The 13,710-nt window shown below is 39.1% G+C and overlaps 1 protein-coding gene across 4 annotated transcripts in view; it reads right to left on the reverse strand.

Annotated features, from left to right (window-relative positions):
• The window catches only part of LOC108695756 (Kv channel-interacting protein 2), a 308,619-nt gene that overhangs the window by 21,422 nt on the left and 273,487 nt on the right, over positions 1-13,710 (reverse strand). For all 4 annotated transcript variants that reach the window (XM_041568704.1, XM_041568706.1, XM_041568705.1 and 1 more), the window contains 2 exons: positions 5,359-5,483; positions 1,089-1,158 (listed from right to left, as the gene is read on the reverse strand). In XM_041568704.1, coding sequence (XP_041424638.1) covers positions 1,089-1,158; positions 5,359-5,483 — 195 coding nt within the window. The remainder of the gene's footprint in view (positions 1-1,088; positions 1,159-5,358; positions 5,484-13,710) is intronic.

A 13,710-nucleotide genomic window follows, 5' to 3' on the forward strand; every position in this document is an offset into this window, starting at 1 on the left:
AATTATTAGATTAAAATAGAGTCTATGAGGCAAATTTAAGGGTGAAGTGACTAACGTGGGCGAAAATTTGCCAGCGTGATGTCATTTCGGTACTTTGCCTATTTACTAACGGTCGCTGGTGTAAATTCGCTTGCGAAAGAGATAGACTCTAGCAGTACTTCGCTCCCTAACGCCTGACGAATGGACTACGCAAATCCACTAAGAGGCGGATTTTACTGAACGTTATTTCTTGTGCCAGACTTGCCTTCTCCACCTCAGACCAGGCGAAGTGCAATAGAGTAGATAGGACTTCCTCATAAAATAGTTGAAAATTTTTCGAAGTCCCAAAAAACGTATGGGACATGAACTATACACTGGGATCATGTGTAGGGCAATATAACAGCTTTATTTTATTTTATTACGTTTCCCAGGCTTGTGTAGTGTAATGTATTTGCTGCAACAAATACAGTACATCTATTGAACTTTAACTTCCCGCCATTTGCAAATTAGGCAACACTAGTGCAACTTCTCTTTGCTTGGCGCAGTAACTTTAGCGCAACTTCACCATCATTTGGCGCCCTGGACGCAACTTTGGATTTTAGTGAATTAGCGTTGTCCTGGCGAATCTACGCCTGCCGAAGTGTTGTGCTGTGAGCAAAGCCGTCACTGGCGAAATTTCAGAGGTTGTGAATTTGCCCCTATGAGAGATGATCTTCCCTTAATTTGGAGCTTTCTGGATAATGGATATCCAGATAATGGATCCCATACCTGTACATTTGAAATGGGTTGCTTTTTGGCTATATATCTGCAGTTTCCTAACACCCCTTCTAATTTGATGATCACTAGGATCAGGTGAAAACAGTGCTATACACGCTATCTTATGTTATGTTAGCATTCAACCTAATCCCTTTACAGACTTTTCCTTGCAATAAACCATTGTACCATAATTTCCTGTGTTAATCACCCCAAGGAATCAAGGGATGGGAGGCTGGGGTGCATGATATGGCTCCAGAGACTAAATTGGACAGAGAGAATGGATGTACAGGTAAAATACTGCAAAAGATGAAAAAGTATTTGAATCACAAAATTATTGGAAAATAAAATCTCACCCCCTTGTGGGAAAAACTGTGAGTAAATCTGTTTGAAATTGTCTTCATTAACAATTCCGCTTGGACATTCCTGTTGGTAAAAGAAGAACATTTTATTATTTCATGTTCAAATGTATGACAAGTATATATCTTCTGAAACTGTAACATATCATTAGGTTTATTTACCAATATTGGTGCAAAACCTATACCAGTGCCAGTTAGAACTATACCAATACCACTTACCATAGAAACCAATCATTTTTACAAGGGAATAACTATTCCAATATAGAATTGATAAAAAATTGCAAACAATTTTTTTACTTCCTTGTTTTGTGATGAAAAGTCACGTGATTTTAAGTATTTGGATTCGGTTTGGCCAGGCACAAGCCAAATCTGAATCCTGCTGAAAATGGCCAAATCCTAGACGAATACTGAACCGAATCCTGGTTTTGGTACATCCCTATTTATTTCATTTCCCCCGTTAGATCCAATACAACAGTTAAGCATCCCATGAGGAATTTTGCACGAAGAATTTTTTTGAAAGCTAAGGCAAGTGGTCCATGCATCCACAGATCTACAAGTAGGGTGGGGTTTAGGATCTCACCTTAAAGGGATACTGTCATGGGAAAAAAGAATTTCCAAAATGAATCAGTTTTTAGTGCTACTCCAGCAGAATTCTGCACTGAAATCCATTTCTCAAAAGAGCAAACAGATTTTTTTATATTCAATTTTGAAATCTGACATGGGGCTAGACATATTTTCAATTTCCCAGCTGCCCCAAGTCATGTGACTTGTGCTCTGATAAACTTCAATCACTCTTTACTACTGTACTGCAAGTTGGAGTGATATCACCTCCCTCCCTTCCCCCCCCCCCCCAGCAGCCAAACAAAAGAACAATGGGAAGGTAACCAGATAACCGCTCCCTAACACAAGATAACAGCTGCCTGGTAGATCTAAGAACAACACTCAATAGTAAAAACATACCTCCCAACATTTTGGAAGTAAAGAGAGGGACAAAAAATTTTTTTCCGCATGTAGCGCAGCAATTTTTGACCACACCCATTTCTGTGACCACACCCCCTAATTACCATGTTTGTTTTACAAAATTTGGCAGGTTATGAAAGTTTGAAAATATTTCTCCTTATCTAAACTGTGTTTTTGTGTCTCAAAATTGTTACAAAGTATCTTATTTGCACCTGTTAGCTGTTCTGTGCTCTCTGCTAAAAGCCAATTAAGTGAGAAACTTTGATTCTTTTTCTGGCTGTTCAGTGCAGAGAAAATAGGGACTTTCCAGTACAAATGAGGGACTGCGGTTTGAGCTGTCAAAAGAGGGACTGTCCCTCCGAAAAAGGGACAGTTGGGAGGTATGGTAAAAACCCATGTCCCACTGAGACACATTCGGTTACATTGAGAAGGAAAAACAGCAGCCTGACAGAAAACATATCCCTCCTAAAGTTCAGGCACAAGTCACATGACATGGGGCAGCTGGGAAATTGACAAAATGTCTAGCCCCATGTCAGATTTCAAAATTGAATATAAAAAAATCTGTTAGCTCTTTTGAGAAATGGATTCCAGTGCAGAATTCTGCTGGAGTAGCACTATTAACTGATGTGTTTTGAAAAAAACATGTTTTCCGATGACAGGATCCCTTTAAAGATATTTCCAAGAGTTCAGTTTCGGGCTGGACATTCCTTGCTGGGAAGTGTCAGCAGGTTGATTTGACTGTTTTGTGCTTCTATGGGGAAATCCACAATAGTCTTGGATCCCTGATTGACTGAGATTTACTTTCCCAGTGTTTCACTTAAAGGAAGGGTAATAGCACACTTATGTACCACCCTCCATAAACTTGCATTGAATTCTCCTTGAAAACATTTTTGCCAGTGCTTGTGTGGCAGAAGCTCCCTCTACCAACCAAAGGCATTGATTGTGGGCAGGAGGTTTCAATGAAAATCTATGGAGAGAGAGAGCACTCTGGCTCCATGACACATTTAAAAAAAGAACAAATCTTTATTTAGAGGCAGCGGGTAAGTAATCCTCCAAGGTCCCAAGCTTCCAAGGCCAGCAAAGTTGAGTGAAACAATACATCAGGCCTTAAAATTTTCAAACTATTGACATTTGCAAATGATTTTGTGATTGTGGAGCTGAGAAACTTCAGCCGTTCTGCAAATAAAGCAAAAAAAAACAGCACTGTTTCAGACCAAACCAAGTTAGTGAAGTTGCGGGTCCTGCCTGGCAATGAGGAGGCAAAAACCTAATGGTCATCTTAGGACATTGGCTGTATAATTGCAGATTGAGAGCAGCAGGTTGGAAATACTTATATAAATTATATTTTTGCAGTGTCTAACAAGCATTTTCTGATAACTGATGACTGTCTAATTATTCATAGTCCTTGTCTTTTTTTAGTATGTACCTATGAAATGGCAATAGGTTCAGCAGTTAATTGCAACACGGATGTATACCCCTGGCACAAAGAACATATTCCAGCACAATTTCTGCTTGATAAATCACCAGCTGTTCAAGGTGATCTTTCATTGTGAGTTAATGGAAAGAATAATTGGCAGAATTTCACAATAAACCGGAGACTAGATCATCCTAAGCCTATGATTAAGTGCCATCATGGCATGAAACGCGTAAGGCTACATCATTAGAGATGTTTTTTGTTAAATAACAACTTTTAATTGCATCAAGCATTGGAGTGAAGTCCGGTTTGTGCCAGTCCAATATGAATATCCAACTAGATTATACTCTGTATATGTCATTAAGGCTTGCAGTGCTGCAAATGTACCCAAGGTCCCCAGAACTGTAACATACTTATAAAGCAACATGGTAATAAAAGAGCTTGCTTGAATATAACAAGTTAATATAGCAATCAGAAATACATGGAGTAGTACAGATATGGGACTTGTTATCTAGAATGCTCAGGACCTGGGGTTTTCTAAATAAGGGATCTTAATGAGGTATCAGTAATTTGAATCTTCATACCTTAAGGGGCAGATTTATCAAGGGTCGAATTGAAAATTCAAAGGAAAAAAAATTGAATTTCGAGCTATTTGAGTACTTCAACTAGGGAATAGTCCAAATTCGATTAAAATTTGAAAAAAATGTGAATATCGACATTTATCATGTATTTTCTCTTTAAAAATTCGGCTTCGACCATTCGCCATCTAAAACCTGCTGAATTTCTGTTTTAGCCTATGGGGGACCTCCTAGAACCTCCAAAAAGGCTTTTTACACTGATTAGCGTTAATTCAAACAGTTCTTGTGGTGATTCCTTGGGTGCTCCGCCTCTGGCATCCCTTATATATTCGATTTATAGTAGCAGTTGGAAACACTCACAAAAGCAGAGTAACTGCAATTAGGCTTTTTATTCCATTACCACACAACATGTTTCGGGCACCTGGCCCTTTCTCACTTGAGAAAGGGCCAGGTGCCAGAAACATGTTGTGTGGTAATGGAATAAAAAGCCTAATTGCAGTTACTCTGCTTTTGTGAGTACCTCCTAGAACCTGTTTGGAGAAAAACCTTCGATTTTTATGATAAATTTCGGTAGGTTTTTTTTTTTATTTGAATTTCGAAGTTATGGGAGTTCAAAAAAACTCCCATTACTTCGATATTCGACCCTTGATAAATCAGCCCCATAGTCTACTAGTATATAATTAAAATATATGTTTGAAAATAAACATTAAATAAACCCAACAGGCTGGTTCTGCCTCTAATAAGTATTAATTATGTCTTAGTTTGGATCAAGTACAAGCTACTGTCTTATTATTAGAGAGAGAAAAGAACCATTTTTAAAATTTTGGATTATTTGGATAAAATGTAGTCCATTGGAGATAGCCTTTCCGTATTCTGGATCATGGGTTTCCTGATAACGGATCCCATACCTGTAGTTGGTCAAGACCTATATTTTTAGAATTCACTTTTCATATCTACCCCATGAGTTGGGGAGGAGGCAGGATTTGGAGTTATGGCCAATGCACCAGCTTGTTGGGTAGGGGCAGTCACACCAAATTTTAGCAAAAGTGCTGAAAAAAAGGTAAATCCTGTCCCTCCCAGCATGCCTACTGCATAAATATTTTATAAAATAGAACTGCTGCTGCTCAAAAAATATTTTATTAGTAGATGACAGTTAGATATATAATCTAATAATATTTGGAATAACTGACTCTTAAAGGACAAGCAGCCCTTGTGCAATATATGGCTACAAGGCAAGCTCCACCTTGTCAGAAAGCATAGGTGTATTATTTATGATATAATGAACAACTATGGCTCATTTCCACCCCATACTCACATTTTTAAAGCCTCGATATAGAACCTGAAGTTCTTTTTTGGTGAATTTGGTTTGTTCTTGTAGCTGTTCCAGTCCCTCAGGACGGTGACAAACTGTCGACAGTTCAAACTCATCTTCTATGCTGTCTGGAACGGAGGAATTGAAGGCAAAACGTTACCCACATATTCATTTCACAGTTATTTTCATACATATAATGATTAAATGGATAATGATTAAAGGGAAAACATGTTTTTTTCAAAATGAATCAGTTAATAGTGCTGCTCCAGCAGAATTCTGCACTGAAATCCATTTTTCAAAAGAGCAAACAGATTTTGTTATATTCAATTTTGAAATCTGACATTGGGCTAGACATATTGTCAATTTCCCAGCTGCCCCAGTCATGTGACTTGTGCTCTGATAAACTTCAATCACTCTTTAGGGTAGGGACACACGGCGCGATTTCGCCGCGATTCTGCGCTGCGCGAGTTGTCGCTGCGGTTTTAAGCGTTTTTTAAGCCGAAATAGCTTTGTTAACTTTGGCGCTGGCGTCAATGCAAATCGCGGCGAAATCGCTGCGCTAATTCACACGCGGCGATTCTTTTTCTATTGTCGCCCGAAGTTGCCTCGCTGGGCGTTTCCGGGCGACAGTAGAAAAAGAATCGCCGCGTGTGAATTAGCGCAGCGATTTCGCCGCGATTTGCATTGACGCCAGCGCCAAAGTTAGCAAAGCTATTTCGGCTTAAAAAACGCAGCGACAACTCGCCCAGCGCAGAATCGCGGCGAAATCGCGCCGTGTGCCCCTAGCCTTACTGCTGTACTGCAAGTTGGAGTGATATCACGCCCTCCCTTCCCCCCCCAGCAGCCTAACAAAAGAACAATGGGAAGGTAACGAGATAGCAGCTCCCTAACACAAGATAACAGCTGCCTGGAAGATCTAAGAACAGCACTTAATAGTAAAAGCCAAGTCCCACTGAGACTGATTCAGTTACATTAAGTAGGAGAAATAACAGCCTGCCAGAAAGTAGTTCCATCCTAAAGTGCAGGCACAAGTCACATGACTGGGGCAGCTGGGAAACTGACAAAATGTCTAGCCCCTTGTCAGATTTCAAAATTGAATATAAAAAAATCTGTTTGCTCCTTTGAGAAATGGATTCAGTGCAGAATTCTACTGGAACAGCACTATTAACTGATCTGTTTTGGAAAAAACATGTTTTTCCATGACAGTATCTCTTTAAATTCATTTACGAAATTACCATGACACTAGTGTTCCATTTTCTCTTTTAAAGAAAGACCTTCATTGAAACGTACAAATATTCAGAATAATTCCATATTCTTAAGGGATATAGATAAAGTTACTGAATCGTGTATACAGGTACGGGACCTATTATCCAGAATGCTTGTGACCTGGGTTTGTTTTCCACATAAGCAATGTGGCTCTCCATACCTTAAAGGAGAAGTAAAGGATACAACTAAGTAAGCCTTATCAGAAAGCTCCACGTAAATATACCAGTAAACAATCAAACTAGTGCTGCTCTGGGTCCTCTGTCAAAAGAAACACAGCATTTCTTTCCTTCTATTGTGTACACATGGGCTTCTGTATCAGACTTCCTGCCTTCATCTTAAACCTCTTATTCCCCCTGGCGTGAGCATGCTCAGTTTGCTCCTCCCCCCTTCCTTCTCTGCTGTAATCTGAGCCCAGAGCTATAAGTGAGCAGGAAGAGACTCAGGCAGGAAGTAATGTCACACCAAGCTAATACTGCAGCTGCTATCCTAAACAAACAGAGAGCTTCTAGAGCTTTTTTTTATGCTTTTTTATGGTAAAGCATTCTACAGAATAAATATAACATTCTTGCTTGCAGCATTGCAAGCAATAAAATGCCTCCGTAGCTTTCCTTCTCCTTTAAGTCTACAAAAAAAACAATTTCAGCATTTAATTCAATAGGCTGGTTTTGCCTCCAATAAGGTTTATTTATATCTTAGTTGGGATCAAGTACAAGATGCTGTTTTACTATTACAGGGAAAAGGGGAATAATTTCAAAAATGCTAGTTTTTTGGTTAAATAGGATTCTATAGGAGACTACCTTTCCATAATTTGGAGCTTTCTGGATAATGAATTTCCAGATAACAGATCCCATACCTGTATATATCTTGTTTAGCAGAATTCAGGTTCATAAACCTCATAACCTTAATTTTTTTCCACTGTTTTGGACAAAGTGTAGAATGGTAGGTCAAACTGGTATAATATGAGCAGATACACCCATGTGTTATTAGCTTAAATGGGTGGTTCACCTTTAAGTTATCTTTTAGTATGTTATAAAATGGTTCATTCTAAGGAACTTTTCAATTGGTCTTCATTTTTTCTTTTGTATATTTTTTTTTTAATTATTTGCCCTTTTCTTCTAACTCTTTCCTGCTTTCAAATGGGGGTCTATGACCCCACGTAAAACAAATGCTCTGTAAGGCTACATATGTATTGCAGCTTTAGGGTAACTAGAGTAATTTGGACCCAAACAAATAGATTGCTGGGATTGCAAACTAGAAAGCTGCTGAATAAAAAACGCAAACCCCACAACTAATAAAAAATAAAAATCAATTGCAAGTTGTCTCAGGATAGCATACTAAAAGGTAAATTAGAGGTGAACAACCCCTTTAACTATTAATTACTTACTACAATGCTCAGAAACCCAGAATTGCAGACAAAAGCTTTCCATATACTATGAGAAGTTCTAGAGTGCCAAATGGTGCAAATGGAATTCTGTTAGAGCCCATCTCCGTCATACTTGCACCCCTGTCCATGGCTGGTGCTGAATGGTGTTCCAAAGGGCACAACCATCCAAACCAAGTGACGCCCCTGATTCTCAAAGAGTTGCACCTATTGGTGCTGAGCAAAAATTGCCGTTGAGCAAAGTGCTTAAAGGGATACTGTCACGGGAAAACATATTTTTTTCAAAACGCCTCAGTTAATAGTGCTACTCCAGCAGACTCCTGCACTGAAATCCAATTCTCAAAAGAGCAAACAGATTTTTTTTATATTCAATTTTGAAATCTGACATGGGGCTAGACGTATTGTCAGTTTCCCAGATGCCCCCAGTCATGTGACTTGTGCCTGCACTTTAGGATGGAACTACTTTCTGGCAGGCTGTTATTTCTCCTACTTAATGTAACTGAATCAGCCTCAGTGGGACTTGGCTTTTACTTTTGAGTGTTGTTCTAAGATCTTCTGGGGAGCTGTTATCTTGTGTTAGGGAACTCCTATCTGGTTGCCTTCCCATTGTTCTGTTGTTAGGCTGCTGGGGGGGAAGGGAGGTGGGTGATATCACTCCAACTTGCAGTATGGCAGTAAAGAGTGACTGAAGATTATCAGAGCAGAAGTCACATGACTGGGGCAGCTGGGAAACTGACAATATGTCTAGTCCCATGTCAGATTTCAAAATTGAATATAAAAAAATCTGTTTGGTCTTTTGAAAAATGGATTTCAGTGCAGAATTCTGCTGGAGCAGCACTATTAACTGACGCATTTTGAAAAAACATTTTTCCATGACAGTATCCCTTTAAAAACAATATCCTTTCCAATTTAAATTTGTCCCCAGTTGTAAACCCTAAACACTCTAAATAGCACAGGTGATAATGAAGTGCAATCCTGGTAAAAAAAGCATGCACCAAAACATGTTAAATCCTGTATTTATTGCTCATTTTAAATCTGGGTCAGATGTTGGACAGAAGGGAACACCCAAGATAGCCATTCAACATATACTGTATAAATATATATCATTATGGTAGCATGGCTTATAGATCATAAAAGGAAATACCCAGATCAAAGTGCCACCTGTGGCTGCACCTTTAAATATAGCGCCAGCCACATTTGGCAGAACTATATTCACAATATTCATAGGAGGGGATGCTCGTAGGTGTCTGCCCTCCTGCCCACTAACATGTGGCTCATTAAGACAAGCAATCGACAGTTTGCCCAGGAAGCAGTAACCCATATCAACCAATAAGATGTTGGCTTTTATACAGGTGACCAGGAAATGCTACCTGCTATGGGTTACTGCATCTGGGCAAACTTAGTGCCTTTTATTACATAAGCCTGTAAGAGGTTTACTCCCTAGTAGGGATGCACCAAACCCTCAAGGTTCAGTGGAATCCCCAAATCCCAGGGTACGGATTTGGCTGAATACCAAACATAAACTGAACCCTCGACCAGGTGGAAATTGCCAGCGCAGATGGAAATACCCCATGCATTTTTTCCCCCAATCATATAGGGTTCTGATTCAGTTAGATAAGGCTCTTGCATTCGGCTGAAGATAAATCTTGCTAAAACAACTAAGATTTGGACAAATCCCAAACTGAATCTGGGATTCAATGCATCCCTAGTAACTAAACCTAGTGCACACTACTATAACCCTATATGTGTTTACTTAGAATCATAAATATTAATGTAAATATTAAAAAGGACGTTTCTAGAAGTTGGGTAAGAGTGGATCAGTGAAGGCAACATCAAGCCGTCGTACATTACTGGGGAATGCTATAAACAAGTTAGAGTGTAATGTAATCACCGTGACCCAGTTCACTCTGTCGTCTCAATAGCAGCACAAGCGGATTTATCTCTCGCTAAATGGAAGGATGCGTATTCCGGTTTCATGTTAACTCAGTTGTAGACATGTACGTTAACTACAACCGAATGCAATTGTTATTAAATCTAGGGAACTCCCTCTTCAGAATGGGCTAATGCTATTGTTTTGGCCAAAAGCCAAGTTGCTGTCCGATAACTGAGAAATTATAGAGACAGTTATATGTTATATATGAAACACACTCAGGCCCGGACTGGCAATCTGTGGGTTCTGGCAAATGGCAGAGGGGCTGCTATAAGCTGCCATAGAAAATCAGTATTTAGTTGGCTGGTGGGAGCTGTTTGGGCCTCTGTTTGGGCTGTTTGGGCCTCTGTGTACCTTAAATGGCAGGGCCTATTTTATTTCTCAGTCCGGACCTGAACACACTTAACAGGAGCACTCACCGGACTGCACCTCATGTTGCGCTTCCACGTACAACCAAGCCCGCGGAAGGCAAAATCCATTCGAAGTAACGTCTCTAGCACGGAGCACCAGTGGGGCCAATTTTCTTACAAACCATCCTTTATTAATGTCGATTAAAACATGGAACATATCTTTGAACAACACGCTTGACGCGTTTTGTGCACGAAATGCGTCAAGCATGTGGTTCTAAGATACGTTCCTGAAAGCTCCATGTTTTAATCTACATTAATAAAGAATTGTTTTCAAGTAAATTGGCCCCACTGGTGCTCTTTGCTATAGACGTTACTTATATATTATACATGACCTGATAAAGTTGGTTAAGTGTCTTATTACGGTAACCATAACTATAGAGAGCAACCTATACTTCTGCTCCACTAGATGCTCCTCTATTTCTATAATTGCCAGGAGTTGCAGACTAGCTCATTGCCCTGCCCACCACTTGCACCATAGGCACATACAGGGTCGGACTGGGCCGTCAGGAAACCGGGAAAAAAACAGGTGGGCCTCTGCCCTCTTGGGCCCCACCAACCCAGACCCGGTCCTAGATTGGCCCCCTGAAAAAAAAAATTTGCGCGGCAAAGTGTGCTCGTCGGTAGCGCATGCGCTAAGTGCGTCTGCCTTTTGCGAATGCGCACATCGCACCGGCTTTTGCTTGCCCCCGAGGTTCAGAACCTGGTGCGCCCCGACTGTGCCAGTCCGACCCTGGGCACATACCCATGTTCCTACATTGAGTATAACTGGGGCAAAGTATATAGCATACTTTGCACTGCACCAGGGTTAGTTGTAATTACTAACTATTACAAATATTATATAAGTGTCTTCCAATAACTATATATGGCAACTTTTTGTAATAGCCTTGTTCACCCTTAAATTTACTTTTATTATTTTTAGTAGTAGTAATAGTAATAGTATTATTTGTGGTTTTTGAGTTATTTAGCTTTTTATTCAGCATCTCTCCAGTTTGCAATTTCAGCAATCTGGTAGCTAGTGTCCAAATTACCCTAGCAACCATGCTTTTATTTTAAACTGGAATATGAATAGGAGGGGCCTGAAGAGGAAAATGGGTTATAAAAAGTAACAATACATTTGTAGCCTTACAGAGCATTTGTTTTTAGATGTGGTCAGTGACCCCTATTTGAAAGCTGGAAAGAGTCAGAAGAAGAAGGCAAATATTTTTAAAAACTATAAAAAAGAAGGCCACTTGAAAAGTTGCTTAGAATAAGCCATTCTATAGGTAGACTACTTACTTCTTGCCTGGAGCCGCCTAATTAGCTGCAAAGCTAGGCAGAACCTATAAGTCCGCTCAGACTTAGGGGCAGATTTATCAATGGTCGAAGTGAAAATTCAAATTAAAAAATGTTGAACTTCAAGCTATTTTTGTGTACCTCAACTACGGAATAGTCCAAATTCGATTTGAATTTGAAAAAAATTCAAAATTTCGAACATTGAAATTTATTATGTACTGTCTCGACTTTGACCAATCGCCATTTAAAACCAGCCGAATTGCTGTTTTAGCCTATTAGGGGCACTCCTAGAACCTATTTGGAGTCAATTGAAAAACCAAAGTGTTTTTTTTGGAAAAACTTTGAATCCAATTCGATTGAATGCGTTGTTATTTTGTTTCTAATTCGAATCAAATTCAATCGAAAACAAACCTATTCCCCTGAAAAAAAAACTATTGTTTGCTAAATTTCAATTGGACTTTTTTAATCGAATTTTAAAGTTATGGGAGTTCAAAAAAACTCCCATTACTTCGAAATTCGACCCTTGATAAATCTGCCCCTTACTGTAGCATTCTGCAGAAGAATTGACTTACCCTGCAAGGTGTATCTGGGTGTATTTTTGGCCACATCTATATAAAATAGTCATTTGCATGTCTCTGCACCTCATTTCTTGAAGGAATGGTTCACCTTTTACTTTTAGAATGTTATAGAATGGCTAATTCTAAGCAGATTTTCAGTTGGCCTTCATTTTTTTTTTTAATTATTTACCTTTTTCTGACTCTTTCCAGCTTTCAAAGGGGGTCACTGACCCCATCTAAAAAAAAACGAATGCTCTGTAAAGCTACAAATCTTTTGTTATACTTTTTATTACTCATTTTTCTATTAAAGGAAAACTATACCCCCAAAATGAATACTTAAGCAACAGATAGTTTATATCAAATTGAATGACATATTAAAGAATCTTACCAAACTGGAATATATATTTACATAAATATTGCCCTTTTACATCTCTTGCCTTGAGCCACCATTTCGTGACTCTATCTGTGCTGCCTCAGAGATCACCTGACCAGAAATACTTCAACTCTAACTGTAACAGGAAGAAGTGAGGAAGCAAAAGGCAGAACTCTGTCTGTTAATTGGCTCATGTGACCTTACATGTGGTTTGTATGTGTGCACAGTGAATCGTACGATCTCAGGGGGCGGCCCTTATTTTTTAAAATGGCAATTTTCTATTTATGATTACCCAATGGCACATACTACTAAAAAAGTATATTATTATGATAATGGTTCATTTACATGAAGCAAGGTTTTACACATGAGCTGTTTTACTCAGTATCTTTTAATAGAGACCTACATTGTTTGGGGGGTATAGTTTTCCTTTAAGGCCCTCTCCTATTCATATTCCAGTTGCTTATTTACAATGGTTGCTAGGGTAATTTGGACCCTATCAAGCAAATTGCCGAAAGTGCAAACTGAAGATCCGCTGAATAAAAAGCTAAATAACTCAAAGACGACAAATGATAAAAAATGAAACCCAATTGCTATCTCTACATTATACTGAACGTTAATTTAAAGGCGAACAACACCTTTAAGTGAAGGTTAATGCTGGTTGCTGATTTTAAGACAGTGCTGTGTGTGTGTAGCATGATAATACCTTCTATTTTTGGAAGTCTTTTTGTTGCACTTCTGCCATTGAGAAGGACCTTTCTAGCCCTTGTAGTGATGAAAAGGTGGTCTAAATGTGAAACTATCAATTGCATTCAAAATTCCTAACCTGGAGGCATGTGCTATTTATAACCAAAATGTTTCAGGTTTGACATTGCTCATTTATCAACCCTGTTACAATGTAAGATAAATGGTATCTGCGTCTGTGTTGTTTTCTCTGACTTATTCATCAAACATGGGGCTTATTTGGGTTCAGCCAGGTGACTAGACAGATCAGCACAAAACATGCTGCTGCCATTACCATAGGAATATATAGAGCAATTCATTGATTATAATAGAACTCAAACCATTACACTGGTTAACAGGTTTGCCTCAACTGCTTTCTTGCTTCTCTCACTCACGTGATATTACAGATTTATATAAGAAATGAAAAGTTTCTTGACCAGTATATT

The sequence above is a fragment of the Xenopus laevis genome, chromosome 7L (genome assembly GCF_017654675.1).
Source record: "Xenopus laevis strain J_2021 chromosome 7L, Xenopus_laevis_v10.1, whole genome shotgun sequence".
Classification (NCBI taxonomy): Eukaryota; Metazoa; Chordata; class Amphibia; order Anura; family Pipidae; genus Xenopus; species Xenopus laevis.